The 18,155-nt window shown below is 34.1% G+C and overlaps 1 protein-coding gene across 1 annotated transcript in view; it reads left to right on the top strand.

Annotated features, from left to right (window-relative positions):
* LOC128679852 (neuronal acetylcholine receptor subunit alpha-10-like) overlaps window positions 1-8,454 on the top strand; it is a 41,160-nt gene extending 32,706 nt beyond the window's left edge. The window contains exons 9-11 of the mRNA XM_053762324.1: window positions 195-339; window positions 5,304-5,464; window positions 7,013-8,454. Coding sequence (XP_053618299.1) covers window positions 195-339; window positions 5,304-5,464; window positions 7,013-7,144 — 438 coding nt within the window. The 3' untranslated portion in view covers window positions 7,145-8,454. The remainder of the gene's footprint in view (window positions 1-194; window positions 340-5,303; window positions 5,465-7,012) is intronic.
* Window positions 8,455-18,155: the final 9,701 nt, after the last annotated feature.

Genomic DNA, 18,155 nt, shown 5'->3' with positions numbered 1-18,155 from the left:
GAATGTTTTAATATAAAATTAACACTTCACTTTTATGAACATGCATTATATAAACATGCATTTTCATAAAAAACCTATCGAGAAGGTTTGTAATAAGAATAAAATAGCCTGTTAGTAAACGAAAAGACAATAAATATTGGTTATTTTGTAATGATCTGATAATTCGAAGATGTTTAAAAAGAATAACATTGCAGGGTGACAACGGGCTGGTGTCAAGTGGTCCCGGGGTCCAAGTGAACCCTCGCACCGGCTCCCGGCTGAAGGCAGACGTGCGCTGCGACGGCACCCCTCTGCCCCCTGCATCCCCGCGGTTCGCCCGACACAACCACAACCATATGGGTAAGTCCATAATCACACGTATCTGCTACTATTACCTCATATCTATTTGGTGTTAATCGACATTATTACGGCTAATAAAATAGAAAAGCCCTGGCTATGCGCCTCGATTCTGTAAAAAAATACGAATTATGAGTTATAACTCCTAACCGATAGCTGAAAGTTTTCATGTAAAGTGACAGAGCTATTCTTATGTTACGTGCATTACATTAGGTCGCCAAGATATATTCGTTTCTTTGTGCACGTAATAAATTCCTTTTATCATGCATTCAACAACTTTAGAGGGTGATAAACGCCGACGCCGATTTACAGATCATATCAGTCTAAGTACCCATTACCTTTGTTTTGCTAGCATCATAATAAATCTTTGTGGAATTTAATAAACTTCAAATTGTTTCTGTAAAAAGATCGGTCATTGTTAAAAAACTATTCTGTTTCGAAATAGGTATCTTCACTCGTCTCTGCATGTTCCCGGTTGCGATTGAGGCTGTAAAGCCGCGAAGCCTGTTAGCATACAAGTAACAAATATTCTAAAAATATACAATTTTACAACCGACTGCCTGTCTGATGTCAACTCTCCTTGAAAAAGCTATTGTTTTAGGCTATTTGTCCCTTAGTCGCTTTGTATGACATCCACGGGAGGATATTGAGTGGTCTTGTTCTAGAGGGGAACCACACGCCACCGTTACAGTTTTGAAGGTTTGTAATAAAAGGGCAATTGTGTGCAAAACTTGTGAGATTTCCGCGATAAAGTTCCGTTTTGTCAAATCCCAGAGTTTTTCGTTTAGGGACGGAAGGATTGAAGTGTTCTCAGCACTTCGGTCGCTTTGTGATTGATGATGTTCAGTTGGATAGTTGGCGTCGTCTTTATGGAAATCCGGTACTTTCTGTCCCAGTGGAAGTCTATGCATTAGAAAATATTGTGGAAGTAGGTGTATTGTGTTATGCTTCATAATAATCATATGAACATATTTTCGATAACAATTATTTTAAAAGATAAACTTTACATGATTTTTTTACCAATTCGGAACTAAATATATACTGTTATGTTTTTTTACATAATAAAATAAAATAACGAAATAAATTTTGTATGTTAAGATTTAAGAAATCATCGCTTTAAGGAGTACTATTATATTTAGGAGTACAAACATAATTAATTATACCCCTTCCTCAGGAATCACTATTGGTGAAAACCGCGTGAAAATCCGCGTGGTAGTTTTTGAGTTTATCGCCAAAAGACAGACAGACGCGGCAGAGGACTTTTTATTATAATACGTAAGGATTTGCTAAGTTAATGTGCACATTGCCCTTATTATTATTTAAGATTTAATTAAAAGACAAATCAGACTAAACTCATTCCCAATACTTACCCGCCGGGTGGGTCCAATTATACTGTAACTTAGTTAGCGGGTGAAGGTTGCCATCCCAACTTTCTTTATCTGCGAGTGGTTAACTGGCGGTCTTTACCTGATTACTTAAAGGTGAAAAAGTTGCTAGTTAGATGTAGCATCGGAAATTCAAGTAGGTAGGGTAAACGCTTTCCATAAAATAGTTTTGCACACATTTTTATATGTAAGATGGCCGTTTAAGGACGTTACAACTGTGTGTAACTAATTAGGTATATATTTGACGACCTCGGTGGCACAGTGGTAAAGTTCTTGCTACTGAACCGAGAGGTCCCAGGTTCGATCCCCGGTCGGGTCATGATGGAAAATGATCTTTTTCTAATTGAGTCGGGTTTTGGATGTTTATCTATATATGTATTTGTTATAAAATATAGTATCGTTGAGTTAGTATCCCATAACACAAGTCTCGTACTTAGTTTGGGGCTAGCTCAATCTGTGTGATTTGTCAATATATTTATTTATTTCAGGCTTTGCATCATTAGAGTCTATAAAATTAAAAAAATTGGTCCCTTATTTACTACTTCATTGGCTGGTAATGATCTAACCTTATAAAAAGTTTTTTTTACACCATGCAAGATATCTTATCTTACATGGAAAAAAAACTTCCCATTTGTTATACTGTATGTACCTAGGTATGTAAGTGAAATACTAATCGCAGATTTATTCAGTTATACCTATGTACTAGTTACGTATTTTTTCTATACTGCTCGACTGAGAATACCTATGTAAGCAGTTGGCATGTTAACCACTACTCAATCAAACTGTGCAACTATTGTAAAGCCTTAAAATAAGCCAAAAATCATGCACGCAAATAGTTTAGTTACCTTGTGTAGGTAAGTATAATGGGATTACGAAAACCACTGAAGCTATGGCTTTCTAGAAATGTTCAAAGTTAATGTGGCAGAACACTAGAGCTCTGTATTGTGATTAATGCGGTTCCCTCCAGGCTCCTGCCCCCGCCGTATTATTCTCACTTGCTATCAAATGCCAACAATCCCGCCAACAGGTTAATCTTAATGTCAGTATTAATAGCAGAGACACCGACTGTCAACGCGATAAAATTTGAAATGGGTGTAAGTTAAATATGGAACAGTTCGTTTTTCTTTTCTTGTTGTTATTGTTTGCCATGCTTATAATTTGTTTTATTTATAAAATAAAATTCATGTAGTAATCATAAATATAGTTTCGGTTCTTTGAATAATATCGGACACTGGTGTTAGCAATAACAGACATAATTAATTTTGTCATATTTATTTTAAAATAAATAAACACTTTTATTTTCTAATACAATATGTATGTTCATGTTAAAATCGTTGTATCACACTCTAGTTTATAGTCAAATTCGAAATTATAGATGCATTATTTGTTTTTCATTGCATTGCGATAAATATTTTTCCGGTTTGGATACCGGGATAAAAAAATACTTGTACAAAAACAGTTTTTTCAATACGCTTGATAATTTATACGCAGAAATATCGTTATACTTTAAGTATAAGAGTTAAGACAAGGTAAACTTAGCGCTGCTCCGTGGAACGATTGCACGCAAACAACAAATTTAACTTTTCACGGCACTATAACATTTAAACTACTTAGTATACATAGTTGATAAGACAATAATAAAAGCCTTCCTACAGTTTCTAATATAGTTTAACATACTAATAGTGTGCTTTAGACTGTGTTAGTGTTTCATTTTTAAGTTAACTTTCGAGAAATTGTAGTTTTGACTGCGTTGAAATGATATATTCTTCTAAAAAATATGAGGATTCCTTATGTAATAATTATCCTTCTATCGTTAAATCGTATTGTAGGTCACCCTAAAATAAGGTCAGTTCACGTTGCTAACACTTTTGGTGATAAGTTTAATAACAAATGTTTTTTGGATTCACACCAGATTGCGCTAGTTTAACTAGTTACCTCCGCTAACAATTATTAGTGACTAAATGCTAGAATTGTTAATACAGCGTGGGTTAGAGTTAAGAAGTTAAGTTCCACGCTGTGTCGCCACTGTTCAATGATTTGACACTTCCGGTCAGTTGTCACATTCCCAGTATTGCAATATATGGCACTTATGGTGTGAATCCAAAAAACATTTGTTTATATTTAAAGGAATATGTGTAAAGCTACTATAAATCAAAATATCAGAAAAGTCTGGGTGTTAACGCGTGCGTGCGGAGATGTAATAGGGGCAATCCCATAAATCAAGTTCTGACCCGTCACTCTCACCTCCAGTCTGCCTCAGGGATTAACTGATGTTATTTCTGACAAGATAAGACAAGTAGTCGCTGCATAAATGTATAGACATTTACATAGGTCATAAGGTTTGTCCTGATTTTACAAGCTTTTATTTAACTTGCAATGGAACTTTGTCACTATGCCTCTATGTCTCGGGTGGAATCTTGCAACTCAATATTGAAGTGGATATATTCAATCGATTGAGCTGAAATTGTCTACACACGTTTAATTTGGATGACATTGCATTATTATGATAATGCATAACCAGGATCCAGACATCAATGCAGGAACGGCTCCAGACGTGGGAACTCCTGAACGGTTTACTGCTCGTACATTTTTTTGTCACACAATGAATGCAATGCTCTCTTTGACAACAATAATGTAAATGTAATTTCTCTGACACATAAACAATAAACTGCTATACCATTCTGGTGATCTCATAGTAGGTGAAATAAAAAATAAACTCTAAACTTAGTAGTTTCAATAGATTAAGAGATATATATAAGAATAAAATATTTATCGGAACGATTTCATCAAATTGTAGTAATAAACTTCATAGTTTAAGGTCATCCTTAATTCCCTTATGACTATGGCCAAAGTAATGATTATTACTGTGAGTAAATACCGGACTCGAATAAAGTTTTCTAATAAATGTCTTCAAAAATTATGACCAAGCAAACACATTTTATACACATCTATACAAGGATCCTACGTTTAAAAGCTTTTATATTTATAACACAATATCACGATGTCATTTATACAGAATTTTGTGAAATAAATTAGGAGTAATTTTCCAAGAATCACGAAAATTTGTTTAATTTAATTTAACCAATGTTTTTCAGCAACGTTCATTATGCAGAGTGAAAATTTGTTATGTTTGCTTTATGTACACTTTACATGTATACACTTTGCGTAATTATCACAACATAATTTTTGTTTTAATTGCTTTGCTAATTACTTTAATCTCATAAGAATGTCTCCTATATTCACACAGTTGTTGTATAAGTAACTTTAAAACAAAAGGGCTCGTTGTTTGATCTGTTCAACTCAATAAATCGGCACTAATATTAACACCATTAAAATGAATGGCGTGGCATCGGTTTCAAAGTATATTTTTCTTCATTTAAGAATGTTCTTCATAACTTTCCGAAATTAACTTTGTTCTCTGTTTCTTTTTCCTATGAATGAATTTATATAACATTAATAAAACAATTTCAATTTGGGAACTTCCTTCAGTACCACAGCCTACGTGGGCTGATTAATAGATTATTCACACGAAATTTAATATCTGCATATATACTCAGTGTAAAGGTTCGTTTACACTGACAGGTGGAGCGGGAGCGGGCGCGCTGCCTGTCGAGCCGACATGTGCGGCAACATGTTCGCGCTGTGGATGTTGCGGATGTACCATTCGGGAAGCCGCGGCGAGACACGAGCAACGTGTTGCTGCCAGCGAACGCATGGAGCGTGCTAATCTTGAATGGAAACAGGTAAATTTAACTGTTAAATTTTAATAAATAACTGTTAATTTTACTGAGCATATTCAAACAAAAATAAAGTTTCTTTGTTATACTAATGTCAATTAATGTAATTTGTATATTTTTTTAAGTTCTATGGTATGGGGGTCTACGCGCTTCTATACCTAAAGCTAAATCCCTTCATTGTCTGCCTGTCTGTCCCTCTATCTTTTACTCAGAAATACTTAGTTAGAGGTATCAGCACAGGTTAAGGAATAATCTGAAAATCGTAAATACATATGTGCATAACAAAATGCGAATTTTACGGAACCCTCGTTGCGCCGTCAACTTCCACTTATCCAAATTTTGTCACGTATTCTTTTTCCATTGTAGACATTACCTTATATCTAATGGACTATTTCCTGTTAATCTCCGAACTCCTCAAACTAGACACGTAAGCTGATGATACAATTATTTGGTTAAATTATTTCTAAGTACCATTTACCTTATACCGTAGATTAATCTTAAGGCCAAGGAATGGGTTCCTGGGTTCGATCCCCGGTCGGGTCATGATGGAAAATGATCTTTTTCTGATTGGCCCGGGTCTTGGATGTTTATCTATATATGTATTTGTTATAAAATATAGTATCGTTGAGTTAGTATCCCATAACACAAGTCTCGAACTTACTTTGAGGCTAGCTCAATCTGTGTGATTTGTCCTAATATATTTATATTTATATTATATTTATATTTATATTCGAAAGAAAATTTCACATTACACGGCGTAGGTAATACTTTAATTTTGTAAAATAAAAAAGAAAGTGTTTATTTACAGAACTCCTCACAATCTTTTCTTTCAACAGTACCTAATTTTCAATCAAATTTAGCCCTAGAAGACGGAGAGTCCACTAACACATATTACTGCGAACAATAACAAAAGCAATTAAGATTTTTATTTTTTAAACAAGCTAATTACATTACCTCAATTGTATATTTTCGTGTAAAATATAATGATATAGTCCTTTTAGACTATCTTTCTATAAAAATAATAAATATAATAAACTAAAGTCGAAGCCTGCAGCACATACGGCAATAATTAAATATAGCCAGCAATAGATATATAAGAGCTTGACGCCTATCTCAAATATGTAAGAGCAAATTTGTTTCTATATTCTAATTAACTTGATCGATACCGACGGCGGGTTGCCAACATGTCTGTAAACACACTCAATCAAACGTTATCGATATCTTGTCAAGAAGATTTCAAATTCATGTTCTGAACATATCACAGTTCATCTTTTGTTCTGCTCGTATTATTTGTTTTATACTCGTAATAGCAATTAGAAAACGCAAAGGGTTAACGTTACGTTAATGCGTTTACGCATTGCGTTTACGCAAAGGGGAAACGTTAGCACGATTACTTCTATGCAGATAAATTTTACCTACTATATTAACATTTTTAATAACAATTTTCAGAAGCTGGGCTGTATAGAACTTTTTATAGGTAGTTTGCCTTGACGAAAATGTGTTATGAAGATATCTGAATTTAATTACCCAATTGTCATTAAATCTTGTCCCCAGGTTGCTGTTGTGGCCGACCGCGCTCTCCTGGCTGTATTCGTGCTGGTCACCACCATAGCTACAGCCGCCATCTTACTGCCCCAGCTCAACAACCTGCATGTAGGAAACACGCCTCTGAAACCACCCACCTAGAGACCATTCTCCCCTGCCACGTGGGACCAAAGACTGCCAACGAATTAATATAAACATGCCAACGATCGAACATTATGTGTCAAATAAAGGTGCCAAGCAAGTTTAAATTTTGAAGACTAGTGCGGTTGAGTGCAGTCAAGTGTGATAGACTAAGGCAGAGCAGGGGAATATTCTCAATATGAAAAAAGTGTTTTACACTAAAAGACAAAAGTGTTGCCAAATCAGACTTTAAAAAAATGTTGTAAATGTTTATTAATATATATAACAGTCAATTAGCATATTCTTATATATAATATACATTATTAGATAACATAGATAACATGTTAAAAATTGTTGAAAAAATTAAAACTTAGGTAGCAACATAAGTAGAACGAAACTAAACGAATACGTCATTCGTTGAAGTATTAATCGCTAGCTAGTGTATTCATAAATGTACAGTGAAGGGAAGATAAAAAAAACCTATCACCTAACACGAGTGTGCCAGACAGATGTGTTTATTACGGGAACAAATTGTAAAAATCACCCAATCTCTAGGTGTGCCAAGATTATTTATCATCGATTGTACTGTACGTATATGGTAAAAATACCTACTATCAACATTTTAAATGGTTTAAAAAGAAATGCTAATGGTATGGCTATGGTTAGGTTTATAGTTACCTACTTTGTGTGTGTTTTTTTCTTTCGCTAGTCAAAGCGAGGTTTCAATTCCACCTTTGCGTCGTCACCTGCGTTCCTTTTCTCCTCATTCGCTATCACCCTTCGCGATCTTGTTCCCATTTCCGTGAAATGTTACTGCAGAGATGATATTTTTTAGATGTGTTTTATTTGTCAATTATTTGGATTTATTTATTTAATAAAAGTGTAATATGTCGTGAACACATGTTTATTGATTTTCATTTTTCATTTACTTACTTCAGTTCTTACTTTTTCATGTAGTTATTTACATAGTTTTTAAAAAAGCGTTTGCTAGCGATTATGCGACTAGCTAAATTTCAATTTAAATTTTAATGAATATTGTTTACTCTGGATAATATTTATACTTCTTCGTTTTAAAATAAACAGATATATTCAACAACGATTTCTAAATTGTATGTAATAAAAGTCTTGTCTTTTAAATACTGTTTTAATATTTCTACTACAAATGTTGCTTATTAATGCGTCTCAGTATTGTAAAGTCAAACGTGAGTTTTAACAATAAGAAAATAGTCGAAGTTCAAGCTAGTTGCCAAATAATTGTACTTCGAATGTATATAGAAATGTTAAAAAATACTCGAGTATCTGTAAACGTTTCATTGTTGTACATACTGAAAATGAGAATAAAATTTAATAAATGTAATTTTGGGTTTTAATTTTTGAAAAAAATTACGTTTAATTTCTTGAAAGAAATAATTCTGTAATAGAGATATATCACCACAAAAGATTTTTAAAAAAGGTCTTAGATAATTTTTTTTTTGCTATAGTAATTTAACTATGAATTTTGTAAATTTTGAAAGGAATGCTAGCCTCAAGAAAATTCTTATCACTTGCTATACTTATAATTAGGGCATTGTTGGTGATGAGACCTTTATCTAAAGTAAGTCAATAAGTTGTTACTATGAGAACGTGATTTTGAAATAATCAAAATTGACGATGCTCAATTTTCTGTCTAGTTTTATCATGAACCTCGTATCCGACTATGTGATTCGATCAGAGCATTGAGCGGTTCACTGGCTCGGCTGAAATCATGCTAAAGCAAAAATAACCACTCGATAGCAACATTAATTTACTTCAACTTTTTACAACGCAGAATCTCCAAAACTTTGCTGATGTTTAGCGATTCTTTGGTAAGTTTTTGAGACAGAAAGTAGGTAATTAAGATTCATGCTTTTTACTGTTGTGGTTTGTTTAGTACTTCCCCACTCGCGCCAAAAAGTTTCTTATCTGTATTTCATAAAAAATTTCACCCTATTACTGTTTTTTTTCCAATACCAGAAAGCTGTGAGAGTATCAACAGCCTATCAAGAGTAGCTTTCGCATTTATAATATTATATTAGTAACTAATAGATTTTAACGGCGTTTATTGTTATGCTTCAATTCAGAAAAGGAACTAAAGAAGATGTCCTTTTCTCCTGACGTGACAAGAAAACGAAAGGGTGAAAATGACGTTAGAGCGTAGTTCGGAGAGAGATTCAAAAAGTCGCCTCTAACACGCTAGCGACCTGGAGATTACGTCCATACACGAAAATTTGGCGTAATCAAAGGCTTCTATGTTACTTGGCCATTTAAAGCAAAAATGTCGCTTCTTTTCATGGCTTTTGCTTTCTAATTTTATTTACTACCTGGTGCCCGCCTGTGTTCCGCCTACGATAGCCTATATTTCACCCTGATTCATTAATTACATCTAATCCAATTTACATCAAAACCGACCCAGCGGTTTAGGTGTGAAAGCGTGACAGATAGACAGACTTTCGCATTTATAATATTAATAGGGATTGTAGAGAAATAATCGTACTATCGTACTTAATTAGCAAATTATATAATCCAGATGTCGAAATACTTTCGGTAGCTATTACATCATGAAAAATTATAAAACATATATAAATATGTATATTATTTTACTTAGTTGAAACCAGGTTTTTTGTGATATGAAAATTATAATATTATGCCAAACTTTACTACCTTAACGATTAAATAAAACCCATAGCTATAACCACAGTATGTCGGTTCTAAAGCCTGTCGACCCAATTTAAATCACTCGAAACTTGTAAGGGCGTCAAAACTTGGATTCGCTTTGACCTAGCAAGGGCTGCGATAATGGCCTAAGTGTTAATATAGCTTTTGTTTTATTATTTTCTTGACACGATGAATTTTGTTTGTAGCAATGATTTTTTATTAGACTATATTAATAAATTAAAACTAAGTAAAGTAATAGAACAAAATTGAAAGAAACTTATTTGAAATAATCAAATACATACATAATACGAGTAGCTGCAGCCTGCGATGTTAGCCTTTGACTGATAGTTATGGGTCTCCCTGTATCCACTATGGTTTAGTCACAATGTTGGTTATGGTTTAGTCAAAACCTACGGGAACACGTTTATTTCTTGGACCAACCCGGTTTCATTAGGTAGTCATTAGGAATATTTATTTTATACTAGCTTTTGCCCGCAACTTCACCCGCGTTTATTTAGTGCGTTCGCTTATAACATATTATTATTGATATCTCGGGTTCTACTCGTAAGCAACGTATCACGATAAAACCTGTACCAGATTTTAAGTTAGACTTTCCGCTATACAACCGCATCAAATCTAGTAGTTCTTGCGTGATGTGCAAACAAACAGAGAGATAGACAAAAAAATGTTTTTGCTTCTATTCATCCATTGAATGGTTATTAATGGGTAGATAATTCTTATAGGCACAATTACATAATTTTCAAGTTCCTAATGCATATTTAAGTACTATCGAGTACACAGGTATTAAGTACAAACAACGTAATGACTGCTGGCTACTATTAATGCTTAGAGGGATGGGTATGGAAGGGTAACCCAAATCTGTTGCCTTTATAAATTGAATAAAGCACAAATACTCGTATCAAATAGGATAACATTGAACAAACCTTGGTACAACTTGAGGTAGATCTGTTGTCGCCATTATGTCATATTTGTCTACTCTGCGTATATATCTATATACCTATTACGTCAAATTCTACTAATGAAGTGGTAGTTGCGTGAAAACCACGGAGTGAAAACTAACAAATGACTGTTAGTAGACAGGATGAGCGTTAGGATACATACACCATCTTTCATTCATTGTAGTTAATGATACTTACTAAACATCGAACCGTATCAAGTAATGCAGATATCAGATATAGTATCACGTCTTTATGCCTTAGGGGGTAGATAGAGCCAAGGGTTGCGAAACTCGAACTAAATTTGAATTTGGCATGTCATTTTTTATTCAAACCTCTTCAATCTTTATTTTGTCCAGCTGATCCTTTCTAATCTACGCCAAAACCACATCTCAATCTACACATCTCAATATACATTTTATTATTTACAATACAAACATTTACAATTATTTACATTACAAACAGGAAACTGGAAATGGGCAATAATGCGATAAAAAATCGAAAAATACCCCGAAATATAATAGAAGAAAGTAATATAATGTCAATCAAGTAAAGTGATGCCCGAAACACAATGTATCGTTATTTTTTGAGAGCGGCCTCTGTTGAGATTTCTTGTGTTCTTTTTTAGTTGATGGACATGGAGTGAACCCTTTGCCCTTAGGGGCCGTCAGTCGTAAACAAGTCCTATATCACTTTACATGTAAGGCTATTTACTATACATGTATGGACATTTTGGATGGGCACGCGTCTTTATATTAAGCCTTTATTTCACTATTCCGTAAATACATAAATTGTAGTAGTTAAAAACAATATGAGAGCAAAAGTGGACTTATCACAATTTAATCACACAAAGCTAAAGATGGTGTAGTTAATATTATTAGATTTGCTAAACAAAAGAATAATAACATTGATATTGAAAAATTATTCCCTCATGCACCAATATTCAGAATTCGTGTGCGAATGACTGATGCTATATTGTTTCTGATGATATGATTGTCTGAAAAATTACTATTCACAAGTTTGCATCTTTATAAATGAGCGATTAGAAAAATTGATGTAACAGGGAATATATACGCAGTGAATTATTAATTTCCAATGATTCCAAAAAAAAACCGAGAAGTATATGTGGTATATGTTACGGCTAAATCTCGAATCGATTTAGCCGGCTGGATTAAGAAAACTAGATGTACCAGCCTACAGTTTAGATTGCGGCGCTACAAATTTAGATTGCGGCGCTTGCCGTCCAGGGAGTGTGTAGGGTCGGCATCAAAATCCGTCCAAACTATAGTAATAAATTACGCCAGATCTCCTCACGTCCTCCAGAGATCTTTTATATCCATATGTTTTATATCTCGAAAAAGTAAATACACATTCTCTATAAACGTGACTTCATTCTACGTAGGTATATATTTATGTTAAAACGTTTACTAATAGGTATTATCCACAATCTTTGTCAAAAATATATATTTAATTATTCAAAATTAAAGTTGTTTAGATGCTAGTTTAAGCAAACATTGTATGTATAGACATACATTGTTTGCTTAAACTTAATAAAAAAGTTGGTGTTCCTGCATATTGCCACGAGGCTGCGTACTTTTAAGCCACGTGTGCTCTGTTAGGTCGTTTACACACGAGTCGCTGGTAATAGTAGGGAAAATTATAAGTTACTTCATTTTGCAATACAAATAATATATACAAAATATAACTTACTTCGCTGGTTCAGCAACCCAAAGAGGATCTTAGCCTCTGATATTCGAATTTTCTACTCATTCCTATTCTGCGCCACTTCTTATTAGTACGTTCTTTAGAGGGCAATCATGGTCTCTCAGTACTTTATCACTCCAGCGGCACCTGGAGTAATGACATCATAATAATTTTATCTTCATACTAGTTGATGCAGATCTACACGTTGTAGCTAGTATTTTATAAATGTTCAAGCTGTACTCACGGCTTTGAACCTGTGAAAATTTCAGTATTTCGCTGATACACTATTATATACTGTGGATTTTCAGAAATGTATATCTGTATTGAAAGATTTGGTCAGTTAAATACATGTATAATCCGATTTTCATGGAAAATACTATGTTGGTATGTAAACATGCCTTTATAAGTACCTAGCCATTCTAGGTGGAACAAGCAAGGCTGAGCCCATACACGAGCTGCGACAGGCTGGACGTCTACACGAGTTTAGAGATGTGGTGAGTTGTAATCGATAAAAAATTATTTATTCGAAAAATTTGACCTAATAACTAGGAAATCATTGCAAAATTATACTGTATACATCTATTTTCCATATGTTGCATGAATTTATACAAATGCAGGTAAGTTTTATAAAATGGCTGATTAAAATATTTTTAATTAGTTACCCTGTGAAAATGAGTAAAGACATCACCATATTACTACTACTATAACTGATTTTTAACTCTTTGGCGGATACTAAACGAGACACAGAAGAAGTTTAATTGTCAATCAAGTCTACATAAAATATTGTCCAGTAAATGGTAAACTACAAGTTTGCTATCAGTATTTAAGTATTTGAATAAATCAATTTAGTATCTATTTCTAAGAATTCCGCACAAAAATCAATCAATCCGAGAGTACTTTATAATTGGTTCCTATTTAATTAAGATTTCTCTGCCTCTGCCAATTAATTGACAATTAATCGACAAATTTTGTTTGCTAACTACAATTTGCACTTCGCTCGAATTGACTTTTTGATCTCAATACCATTTTGTCATTTGGGCTTAATTTATGTGTTAGATAGGATTTAATTTGTAATTTTGCAACAAGTTATATTTGTTATGAAAGTTTTGTAACCAGCTAGTTTGACTGTCTAGAGTATCTATACTAGGTAGACGAATTCGTTTACAAATGTAAGTTAAATGGGCATGAGAAGAAGCTTTTCACAGTTGTGGAGTCATAAAGAGATTTATAAATTTTAATATTATCGACAACTTACAGATGCCACCCCTAGTTGATGGAACAATGGCAAGGCCACAAGCTTTGTATATACCTAGGACTTGCATTTCGCTGACATGACATTTCTTTAGACATTTCGTGTGCTTCATACTTCAGGGCCCACGCGCGGGGCCTTTTCTAAATCTATGATTCAGGGCATATTTAGTGACTTTATAATTATTTACAGTAAACAAGTTAATGGTAGTATTTCTTGTGAAAGTTATATCTAAATATATAATACAACACACACAGAGAGATTTTGTTTTAACAGCCTTATTTCTAGAGTATCTAAGGCTATTACTGCTGGCTATAAAGCCAAATTCGTTTACATGATAGTAGGAAAATCTCTGGCTAAGGTTCTCATTGTCAAGTTGCTGACGCTAAAGTTACTGTTTATGACCTTTCAACGCCCCACTTCTCTTAGAAAATATCTATAAAATTTGCCCTACTATGCACTATCCTGCTAAAAATGTGACTACAAAGGGACTACCCTATGTTTTAGTATTAAGCATCTGTGTTGACAAGTCCAGAAATATTTTAAATGATAAATATGCAAAACTCATTGATATTGTAATTAACAGCAAACAAGATTTTATACATCACTTTGTTCACAAGCCATCCGCCCCGGCTTCGCACGTGTGCATTAAATACATATAAACCTTCCTCTTGTAACACCTCTATCTATTAAAAAATCCGCATCAAAATCCATTGCATATCTAAGCATACGAGTATATAGGGACAGATAGACAGACGAATTAATTCCTATTAAATAATGGTTTAGATTTTTTAAAATTATACCACTATTTACTGATTCACTGTACAATAACGTTATCAGTTGAAGTACGGGACCTTAGAAGTCCCCGGGCTTCACCCAGGTGGAGGACTTAGATGAAGCACAGGTCCGGACCCCGGGAAGCAACTTTCTTTAATAAAAAATTTTGACGTTTATTTTTGTTTTCCATTCATCAGTCATAGGATTTGCCATAGGTAGTTACTTAGAACAAGATAACGCTGAAGCTGTCAATGGCACTGGCACAATGATATCTCACAGAAACTTACATCTCACTGCTTCACCGGATGCAGTCAACTTGAAGTTTCACGTCCCCGCCAATCACTACAACACAAATGACAATGTCACGTGACAGACGTTGATAAAGGAACACGTACCACTAATTAAAGATCGTAATCTGGAAAGGCATGTAAAAATTGAGTAGATTATTATTACTACTTACTTACTACTGCAGTACTTTAACGTACTGCAGGGCACTACAGGGAATAAAGTGCCTACGCTCTGTCAGCAATCATCAGATAAGTAAGAAGTGAATGTTGCCGAAAAAATATTTTATTTCAAAATGTATTTGTTACGTAGGTATGTTACGTATTTTTTTTACATCTCAGGATCTATTTCAATTAAGAATTCTGCTGCTTCTATATTTCTTCAATATATTTTTAAGACGGATAAAATATCTTCAAAAACGCGATTAGAAAATGTAATAAACGTAAGTAGGTGTATGCTGAAATTCATGTCAGGAGTAAAAAAGACGTATGCAGCAATAAAATTCGAGGTAAAAATCTGCGTCGTAGACATCCGCTAGCTAGACTTCGCCAGCGGAAATAATCGTGTCTATCCATTTTCACTGAGATCTTTTTTCCGCTACCAGCGAAATATTTACCGCTCCAGAAACGCAACAGATGAAATAGTTTCAGCTCAACGTCAACTAGGGTTGCCATGTCAGTATTGTAATTTGATTAAAAAAATATTATGCTGTAATTAAATTGTCGGGAATGCCGTTGTTGTGATTTTTAGCTGTCAAGGCCGTTCTTATTTAACACCAGTTGCCCCGTCAAATTTGACGTTGATTTTAACCGGAGCGCTGCTAACGTTTAGACAATATGTCGTACTTTGCGTGTTTCTGCGGACGTTAAAGTTGACGTCAAAGTCAACGGTGGAACCCACGCAATTAGTCACCTCGTAAGATATGCACGGGAGTAAGTATATTGAGTGGTCCTACATTATTAATTGTAGGATACCATACATACGCCTAGTCTATCATCGTCTTTTCAATAAATAATAATAATAATTTAACTTTATTGCTCATAAGCATGGTACATCCACAATGCAAAACTTAATATATGGAACAAAAGTGAGCTTATTTCTCAGCAATCTCTTTCACCACCAAACAAATAATTAAAAAATAATTTGATAATGACAGTGTTTAAATACGCGTAGGTAACCCTAGGGCTCATTGCAAGTTGTGTCGTCAACCACCGCGTCGTATTAGCAGCATGAGTTGGTTTCATGAGTGGGTTTAAACTATACAATGCTTGCTCGCGAATGTTTGCAGCTTTACTTATGTAGGTAGGTAAATTATTGACCAAATATCTCCTACAAGTTTTGTGCTATTAGAAAATTTTTATTTTATAAGTATATTGTTATTTCTCATTAAAAAAGATTTCTGCGTTTTATAGTTATTATAGTGATCGTCAAGGAGGTGATAATGTTTTCAAGAAAGATATACGTGCCAATGGTCTGACTACTAAGGATGCTGAAGATCGTGCGAAGTGGAGAAGAAAAAGAAGGATAGCTGACGCCTTACGGCTGAGGAAAATAACCTTAAAAAGAAGAGAAGAAAAGATACGAACACTGTAAAATTAATAAGTCTAAGAGGCGTATAGTCTTGTTTCTAATGAAATACAGAATTAATTAATTTACCAATAGAATTTTGGCGCCGTCTCGTTTAGGCACAATTTTCATTGCTCGCTCTGAAAGGATGTGATCAACATAATGCCCCGTCTGCGAACGCTATCATTAAGATAATCTGTACTCGAGCCCTTCCAGTGCCGCAGAGATTTACACGGGTCAATTGTTTTTGGGGTCAATAAACATTTTTTCCTTAGTTTTCGCTTTTTGCAGTGTAATTGAACTTTGTCACGAGAACCATTGTTGTAACCCGAAGTAATTAGATTCTGAAAATAGTATGGCCATGATACTGATTCTATCCAGTATTTAAATTAGTGAATTTTTTTATTGAATAACTTCAATCATTAATTTGTTCAAAAACTCGGTACTGAATTCGTTCTAATTTACCTAATTATCTTACGTATTTATTACTTACTTGAACGTCCGCTACTGCAAAATAAAAAAAATATCTACTAAACCTCTAATCTTTTTTTATTCCAGTCCTATGACTTTAATGTTCAAAGTGTACGTAAATAATACAAAATAGTAGATGGACTTAGATTAAAACTAAGTCATGTGCATAACCTTACGTTTGCAATGCACGAGCTGAAGCGGAATGCACAACAAAATCAGCAACAAAACAAACAGCTTAATTAATTGGACTCAACCACAGATATCTCAAAATTATTATTGTATATAGAAATGGCATTTGCAGTCACGAGGCTGCTATAGTTGGCACACTTAAATAAATAAAATAAATAAAAGACTTGTGAAATTAGGTCTTACTATAAAAAAATCATTCAAATTAAGACCACTATGTCGTGATAGATGCTTTTGTCGTTAGCTATAACACTCGATTAAAAGATATAACTTGAAAATTTAAACTAAATACATACTGTAGGTACATAACTCCATCAATATACATTCGTACGTTAGCACATGTTCCTGACTTCACGAGTCTAAGCGGTGTGTGGACCATTAAAAACATAGTTGCATTTCTTTTATTGCTTCTAAGATATCTCTTCGTGATCCCCAACGACTATTCATTGACTCAAGCTGAAACAAGAGTTATAAATTATTGCAAAACAGCAACATTTATTATCAACCACCTCAAATTACTTGGAATGAAACACAACAAATACTCTTTTTCTTCTTATACTAACATTGAATTGTAAATTAAATTAAGTAAAAATGAAAATCACAAAAAGACGGCGGCTCTCCTTCATAAGGTAGATATTAGGAGCAGACATAACTGGAGAGTGTGCATGAAGAGTTTTGAGTATAGAGGGAGCAAGTGAGATTTGTCAGAGTCATGAGAAGTGAAAATCCCTAGTCTTTGCATATACCCATGAAAAACAGGCACGATAATTAAAGAAATATGTATTGCTTGCTCCAATAGAAAACAACTACGATAATAATAAATAAAAAAATAATGTACCTACTTACCTATGCATGTATTCAAATTATTCTTGCGATTTTCACTTTTGTTTTGAACCGCCTCCTGCATTGGATAGATCTCAATAGGCCGGCCAAATGAAACTGGAATACCTCGTCGGCGCATAGCAAGGCTGCTTCAGCGCGAGCGTGCTCTCCGCCACATACCAGTAGTCTCTACTCTACTTATCTTCTTTGAACTGCGCCTTTAAGAAATACTCGCCTGAATGCATCAGGAAATTAAAGAGCGCAAAAAATTAATATAAAGTACCTAAAATAACAGAGGTACACATTTGGCAAATTATATTTACCTTAAAGTATTACTTATACC

This window comes from Plodia interpunctella, chromosome 2 (assembly GCF_027563975.2).
Source record: "Plodia interpunctella isolate USDA-ARS_2022_Savannah chromosome 2, ilPloInte3.2, whole genome shotgun sequence".
NCBI classification, from domain to species: domain Eukaryota; kingdom Metazoa; phylum Arthropoda; class Insecta; order Lepidoptera; family Pyralidae; genus Plodia; species Plodia interpunctella.
The sequence above is the reverse complement of the archived record's forward strand: the minus strand, read 5'-3'. Positions and strand labels throughout refer to the sequence as shown.